The sequence below is a fragment of the Aspergillus nomiae genome (assembly GCF_001204775.2).
Source record: "Aspergillus nomiae NRRL 13137 chromosome Unknown contig00048, whole genome shotgun sequence".
Lineage (NCBI taxonomy): Eukaryota > Fungi > Ascomycota > Eurotiomycetes > Eurotiales > Aspergillaceae > Aspergillus > Aspergillus nomiae.
Genome location: NW_015378103.1, coordinates 120,458 through 128,441, shown reverse-complemented (window position 1 = coordinate 128,441; position 7,984 = coordinate 120,458). Strand labels below are relative to the sequence as shown.

The window sequence follows — 7,984 nt, the reverse complement described above, 5'->3', positions numbered from 1 at the left end:
GACCGTCCAATCAACCCCCCACCTCGACGCCCTCCAACGCGACGGCTTCGTCGTCGTCCGCTCCCTCCTCTCCCCCGAAGAAGTCGCCCAGTTCCGCGCCGTATCCACAAAAGCCACCACCCTGACCCGGGCAGGCCACTGGCCACACTTCCGTACCGTACCGAAGCAATTCCCCCCCTGGCCGACAACGCCGCCTCCCGCCTCGGAGGGCGGCATCTGGGGCGTCCAGCACCTCCTCCACCCTGAGATGCCGGGCCGCTCCGAATTCGCGCGCTTCTACTTCTCCGAGAAAGTGCTTGCCGTCGCAGAGGAACTCCTCGGCGTGAAGCGCACCGAGGGCGGCGAAGAGCCCCTGGTCATGGAGCTATTCAACCTACTGGTTGCGCCGGAGACGAAGGATTTCAAGCTGCGCTGGCATCGCGACGATATCGCCGAGACGGTGGGGCCGGAGGAGGAGCTGAAGTTGTTGGAGTCGAAGAGTCCGCAGGGGAAGCAGAGTCATGCGCAATATAATTTGGCACTTTGCCCTGATGCATCGCTTATTGTTGTTCCTGGATCGCATCGGCGGGTGAGGACCGAGGCGGAGAGGAACGCGGATCCTTATGAGCCCAACATGCCAAGTCAGTTGGTTGTGGAGCTGCAGCCTGGTGATGCGGTTTTCTATGATAGCAATATTTTGCACCGCGGAGTGTATCGGGGCAAGGCTGAGGGTGGGGAGGAGACCAGACTGACGCTGCATGGCAGTATTGGGCTGAAGGGGGTGTCTGGAAATGAGGCGGATAAGAAGGTGCGGGCTACGGCGGTTCTGCAGCATGGCGTTGGGGCTTGGGTTCATCGCGATGATGCTGCGTTTGGGGTTGGGGAGCGGGCGGAGAAGATGAGGGCCAACTTGGTGGCTATGGGTACTGGAGAGGGTGTGGGTTACTCTCTTCAGGGATAGTCGTGTACATTTTAGTGTTTTAGATGCAATGTTCTTTATTATTAGCTCATGAGCTATGTTTTCGATCCTATATACTCCAATCGTTCTGGCTAACACTGAGGGTATTGAAGAAAAATTGTAGAAAAAGATAATCCTTATACATGCGTGTCACTCATTGTAATCATATAGCCATATTCATACCTTGTTGATTAGTTTCATCTTCCAGCGGCCGCTGTGCATATACATAGTGGTAGAGCACGTAGATATGATGGGAGCCGTCGAGAAGCTCTGCGCGCACTTTGTCCACATACTCCCGGGCATCTTCAGGCGAGTAGCCTAGCACTCGGGTGAACAAGGCCAGTGTATAGGGTTCGACGGCCTCGTACAGTGTGACTTTGCCCACTCTTCCGATTTCCTTCAGCCGGTTGTTTTTGGGCCATGAGCCCACAGGAGCCTTGATTCTGTCAGCTACATTCTTTCTGAAAGGCCAAACTTGAGTAAAACATGCTCTCACATACCTTGTAAACATCATCTTGAACATTAATAAAATTAGCATCCTCCATCCATTGAGCAAGATCAGACGCAACATTCATATGCCGTCCAAACAGCCTACTCGCTTCATCGATCTTATACTGCCAATCCATGAGCATCAACGCCTGTTGAGCAGTGCCATCATCAGAGCGCAACCAGGTCTCATATTCCTGGATCTCAACCCAGCCACCAGGCTTAACATGGTTGTACGCCTGCTCAAGGAACTTTTTCCAATCGGAGATACCGCCGCCTAAACTGCGGACGTGGATATAATCAAACGCTTCACTTGGACTGAACGCCCACTCACTCTCAGCGTCGTCCACAAGAAAAGTGCAGTTCGGGGGCGCCCAATTGGGCTGGATGGGACTCAGGTCGGTGCCGACGATCTCCGCGTCGGGGAATTCCTCTGCGATATCGAGCGCCCAGATACCGGTGCCGGTGCCGACGTCGAGGATGCGCTGCGGCGTTCGGCCTTGATCTATTGGGGCGCGGTAGAGCGCGCCTCCTACGAGAAGCTTGAACAGATGGTGCATGAATGCCAGACGGTCTTGCTCTTCCTCGTCGTTCGGCATGGGGTATTGCCCGTTTCTGTAGGCGTGGTAGCGGCGGCCATTTTCGTATTGGTAATCTCGGACTGTCGAGTGAAGACTTAGGTTGGAATCGATTATGGATTGGGCGTCACAGAGGGAGTCTTCGTCACTAGTCTTATGGTGGGGTCAATGATTGTTCTTGAGATTTGGTACAGAGCTCGAAAGCGCCACGCGCCGGTCCGGCATGAGGGGTAGAATTGTTCAGAGCGTTCCGGGTCCCGAGACCAGATCACTCTAAGCGGACAGAACACTTGATGCAAAAATTTAACAAAAGATAAATTAACACCAATTTTGGCATGAGAATTGGCCACATCTTGCGTAGAAGCAACTTTCCCGGTGCAGGATTAAGGCCAATTGCCCCTGTAAGGGCAAGGAAGTCATTCGATGTTAAAAAATGAAAGAGCAAAAAAGAAAAGTCAAAGTTATGGGTTGGGAAGTCTTTATGGTACGCGGAAGATGGTTACGTTGTATTCCTCGAATTCAGGGAAGCGGAAGGAAAGGGAATTCAGGCTGCAGAAATGGGGAGGGGAAGTTTCTCACATCGACTACGATAAACTCATCAAGATTAGGATGCACCATAGTTGCGTGAAATGTAGAGTATGGTAGAAGTATGGGAGCGAGACACGAAAAGGGAGGAACAAATTAGAAATGTGATAAATGTATATACAGAGAAAGAAGAAAGAAAGGAAAGAAAAAACCAAAGCCAAGAAGAAAAGGGACACTTCCGATATCGAGGGGTAGACCGTGAATATATAGAGAAGTATTTACTAGACAAAGCTAGACTGCAACTTACAGACCCAAGAGAGAGGATGTCGGGTCTGTTGACGGCGGCGGTGTGCACCAGGGCACCAGGGCACTGGTTCTGGGTATTGCTTGGTATTTGTCCGCCAGGAACTGATTCGTCCTTTGCCAATGCTGCCGAACCCTTCGTGCAACATTGTTGCCCTCGATGCGCCTGGAATCAACTTAGCCGCTCCGGTCTAAACCAGAGTTCGTCTGGTCTGGAATTTTACTTTGATGATCATACGCCCCCAACATAGTAGCGTGCCGCGTCTTCCGTCCTACAACTCATCGTATATGCTTGTGCATCGGAGCTCTTCCTTGACAAATACAAGTTGAATACTGAGGTGGATTGGAAAATACGACAGCTTTGAACCCCGCATTAGCTGGATCCGCTTGAAAGGCCAATCAAAGCTGCAGATTCGGCCGATCAGCCACTTTGTCGGGCGGATGAGGTTGCGCTACTGTACGTGCAGAAGGTATCACGGCCCTCCATACGGAGTACTCCATATGTTCATCGCCCGACCCGACCGGACTTGGAGCATATTACCTAATTGGTGGCTAGGCCCTGTCAGAAATTCTACTAAATAGTTTCGATCGACTGACAGGGTTGGGATGTACTCACTCCATCTTGAATGGTCTACCATACGTCTTGCACAGCTTCACTGTAACTGTCGTACACGGTTCGCTGAGGTGGTAGGTAGGACCGGCCACAGCAGCACTAATTAAAGCAAGCTAGCGGTAGGTTTGTATGGTTCCCAAACTGATATGACAAGTCGAACGGTTATTCGTTCTTGGTGTGGCTCAACAGGGGTTGGATTGGAGACCATGCATATCTAGTCCGACAATTACGGATGTAGGAGATGTTTCCGATTGGTAACAAATCATACTGTCCGAGTGCTCATGATGAACTGGGAGCACTACACACTGTACTACTAACAGACTACACCAAACTGTCATGCACCAGGACGTTGCATCATTGAAACTTAGCGCGGAAAATTTGGAAATACCCCTCAAAAGCTCATATCCTTCATCTGCGCCAAGACCAGCCACCACATGTACTAGGTGGTCGATAACTGTTGAGCAACCACAAAATGTCACTCTAGTTTTTATCTCATTGTCTCCCAAACGGTCTTTTGCCTAACCACGATAGTTATGTCGACTGCAGATCATGGGCCTTGGCGCTGCGCTGGTAGGGGCTAAATTTCTCATGCAATACACTTGTTCCGTAGGACAGTATTCCACTCGAATTTTCTACTGTGTAATATGCTTTGAATGACCAGGTCACCCATTCGAGCGTTCCGGGCCCGCACAATCGTAGCCATAAACCCTATCCTGCCTCACCACGATCGTATTCGTCATCATCTACATACTTTGGACATGGCTACATACAGGTAGGGGAAGTAAAGGCTACGTGAAAACAGATCAGAAAAAGAAAACGACCCTGGAGAGAAATAGCGAACCATCACAAAGTCTTTGCATTGTACCAGTGGCCCAATTCTCATCCTAAGCTCTGAAGCTTGTCCTGCTCGGTCGGCGTCAAGGCCGCAAAGAGCTGTTGAAACTCTGGTTTGGTGGATGCGTTTCTGAAAAAGTCCAATAAGAAAGCTTGGGTCTCATCATCACGCTTGCGAACACCAAACACACCCTCTGTGCCACCCTCTCCGAATGCCATCAGTTCCTGTTTAGTAACTCCAAGGCTGAGATCGAGAGTGTTACTAGGAAGATCTTCCCAATCGTCGTCGTCACTGCCTTCTTCCTCTAGGGCTGCAGCCGTGGCCGCATCGATCTCTTTGCTTCCGGACGCTGCAGCCAACTCCTCAACTAAGACTTTAACGATTTTCAATGGCGCGGCCACAGTCGTATATTGATCTGGGTTGTTGCGGGTCTGTGATCGTGTCTTAATGCGGCCGGTGTCCTGGATGATAAGGTCGCCTTTAACCTGCACTTGTGCTAACCGGGGATCTTCGAGGTTGTAAAGTGTTGCCAAGGCGATAATGTTCTGCTTGATTTCGTCATACCCGGCAAAATTGACGGAGTTCTCAAGCCATTTGCTTATCACGATGGGGAGTCCACTTTGGCCTCCAATGTCCACCTGCGCCAAGAAATCCACGACTTCGCGCGCGCTGATCAGAGTCAGCCGAGCGAAGACGAGAATCAAGCTTTGGATGAACTGGGCTTGCTCAGCAGTGGCAAGTCGCTGGGCGACTGCCTGCAGAAGTTGTGGTAAATAAGGTCCAAGTCTTTCTGATCCTGCTTTCTCCACTAATTCAGCTGCTAATTGCCCAACCTCAGTCGCAGCATTGTCGTCAACAGCAGGACCCAGCAACCGATCAATGATCACCAAGACAACCTCAGTTGCCTCTTTTCCGCTTTGTGGATCACGCCACGCGATGAATTGATTGAAGTCGTGCGAAAGCATATGCCTAACAGCTTCTGTTGCCGGGCGAATAAGTTCCGCGTCGGTCGAATCCAACAACAGACGGTTCAGCTTAGGCATGACGGCCTCCACAAACCCAGCTGGGAGAGGCTCGAGGGCTCTTTCCGCGAGCGCTCGCAGAAGATCCGCAGCAAAATTTGTCAGTGCATTCTCTTGCGTGAGGTTTCCCACATCGATGGCCCCTGTCAGTGAAGGTAGCACCTTTTCGCAAAGACGGACAAAGGAATCATGGCCTTGGTCTGCAACAGCTTCTGCGATATCCTCAAAAGCCTCAGTTACAATCATTGTTAACTGGAAATTGGTAGCACCATTGCTGGCAATGTTGAAAAGCACATCGATGGCAATAGATGAGAGGACCACACTAGGATTCACCATGATTGTATCACGGAGTGTCTCCGCGAGTGTAACTTTAAGGTCGTCGCTATCGGAAGGCTCACGGAGGTCGTGCTCGGAGACGAAATCAGATATAGCTGAAATAACTGAGATCTGCAAGGGAGCCGTCATGCTAGCAGGTAGGGAAGGCATGAGATCCTGCAGGGCTCGGATACATGACACCTTAACAACTTCCGAAGGATCTTCCGAGATGGCCTTCAGGGTAGCCTCGAGGTAGGAAGCGGCTGTCGCACTGAAGGCCTCACCTGCAACCTGGGCTAAGATTCCAGCCACAAGGTAACCACGAGCTCGAAGAAACTCATGTTCCTGTTGGATGGAAAACTGGATGAGGTTACTGAGACCAGTGGCCAGTTCAGGGGAAATCGGTTGGGACACTTCGTGGAAGTCTCGTAGAAGTTGATTCAGAATGAAAAATGCCGATTCGCGGGATTTCCAACTATCGCCCGAATCACGAGTTAGATCCACTTTCAAATGCCATCTCGCACACCAAAGGAATACTTACGTTGAAGAAGAATCAGCAAACACGTTATTCAGGTAGACAAGTAAGCCCTCGGCCGTAAGACCCTTCAGCCATTCACCAAGTTTGATTACCAGGTCACCGCTACATGTGCGAGGGGTATAGTTGGCTGTGACAGATGTCTCCTCTGAAAGGAAAAGGTTTACATCAATGTCCCACAGGCCCTCTTCCTCTGTGGTGATCTGCGCGTACGAGCTGGCTAGCTTCAGAATTTCGGGCAGCCAACTGGAGCTTGTCGCAGCCTGTCCCGCGTTGTGTAATTGCTGCTGCAGTTCTGCTTTTACGGGGGGTGCTTTGATTAATGTCTGGATCAAATCCAACTCCTCCAGGACCAAAAAGTCCAGAGTATAGGGAAGCCCATCCACATCTTCCAGACGGCCTTGTCTCTCGTCGTTGATATAGAATTCGTGGTAGGCAGTCTGGATATTGGACAGTTCTGTCCATATGGTAGAGAAGAAAACCGGGCTCTGGCCCGTCATAAGAGCTGGAAAGACCATGCGGATCTTCATCAAAGTCTAACAGAATGATGTATGGTCAGCCTAAGGGCCTTAGAAGTTCCATGTGTCAGGGGGATATACCTTAACTACTTGTAACTTGAGTCCGATAATACCTCTCCAGTTCGAAGGTATCTCACCCTCCTTGCTTTCTTCTTCCTCAGTGGGAGCCTGCGGTAAGGGTGCCTTCAAGGTCGAGATGAAGAAAGGAAACCAGCCGCCAAGTACCTCGTCCATAAATTGTTTGACCGCAGTTTTGTGTTGCTCGAGTACCATCTCCAACGTATCAAAGCACGAACGGAACACTGCGACAGCCAAGGCTCGCAGCATAGGTTTCCTTGACTCATTGGTTGCGACATTGAACAATGAGGTAAGAAGATCCCTGGCAACATTGAAGAATTGCTCTTCGTTGAACCCTGTGTCTACAAGGTCCAGGAGGACCTTTAAGGCACCATGCAGAGCACTAGCTGTGCTGTTGGCATCGTTGATGATCTGAAGGATTGCAGGAAGGAGCTCTGGCCATTGCTCGGGGAAGTCGGCGCTGGCAATCTTACTGACCGCAAAGCTTGCAGATGATTTAACCTTGCGCTCTGGTGTTTCTGTGACGGTAGCCAGGTCCAGCAAGACTCTGCGAATCTGAGACTTATTCACATCATTGATCAATATCTGGCCCTTGAACTCATCTAGATTCGGGGACCAGGCGGCAGCGATGAAGGTGCGCAGTACTGACAGGGCCGATTGGCGGAGGTTGATAGGGACGGAATCGTGAGAAGCGATAGCAGCGAGGGAAAGAGGAAGGTTCTCGTTCGAATAGAGACGAAGCAGTTGAAGCTCAGCAGATTTCCTCGTATTAGCGACCGGGGATTGCGTGTCCGCAAGCAACGATAGGAGCTCTTGCTCCATGGTGGAAGGAACTGGTACTTATCGAGGCGGAAGGCTAGTCTAGTTGATAGGAGACAGTCGGATACGACTTGCTGAAAGGGATTGAGTATACAAGAATCGAGCCAATCGTCAGTACAAACCAGGCTCTCTGTACAGACCCCTGTCCCTGTTGGTAACACTGGTAGGTTTTGGAATACTACCACTTGACCGACACGACCGCGAATTGGCGTGTTGTAAGGAGGGGCAGTTGATAGAACCAGGCAGAAAATAAGGCGGTGAGTTGGATTTTATGGAACAAACTAAGTGCGATAAAGACGGTACCTGCCCCATGGCCGGCGACGAAGAACCATGGAAACGCAAGTCTTCTTTACCAACCGATTTCTTCTGCAAGATAGTTGTACCGAGAGGTCATCAATTGTTTCTTTTACTTCCCCTCTC

The 7,984-nt window shown here is 50.6% G+C and overlaps 3 protein-coding genes across 3 annotated transcripts; 1 reads left to right on the top strand and 2 right to left on the bottom strand.

The window, feature by feature from the left end:
• Positions 1 to 940, top strand: ANOM_003304 (phytanoyl-CoA dioxygenase family protein; the record flags this gene model as incomplete). Its single annotated transcript, XM_015548561.1, has 1 exon — positions 1 to 940. A coding segment is annotated over one exon (940 nt), but the record flags the coding sequence as incomplete, so codon positions are not given.
• Positions 941 to 1,100: 160 nt separating this feature from the next.
• ANOM_003303 (class I SAM-dependent methyltransferase) lies at positions 1,101 to 2,022 on the bottom strand (the record flags this gene model as incomplete). Its single annotated transcript, XM_015548560.1, has 2 exons — positions 1,101 to 1,373; positions 1,438 to 2,022. The coding sequence occupies 2 exons, from the start codon at positions 2,020 to 2,022 to the stop codon at positions 1,101 to 1,103; spliced, it is 858 nt and encodes a 285-aa protein (XP_015409575.1).
• Positions 2,023 to 4,321: 2,299 nt separating this feature from the next.
• On the bottom strand, positions 4,322 to 7,567 carry ANOM_003302 (putative importin beta-5 subunit; the record flags this gene model as incomplete). Its single annotated transcript, XM_015548559.1, has 3 exons — positions 4,322 to 6,089; positions 6,156 to 6,685; positions 6,749 to 7,567. The coding sequence occupies 3 exons, from the start codon at positions 7,565 to 7,567 to the stop codon at positions 4,322 to 4,324; spliced, it is 3,117 nt and encodes a 1,038-aa protein (XP_015409576.1).
• Between the last annotated feature and the right edge of the window lie 417 nt (positions 7,568 to 7,984).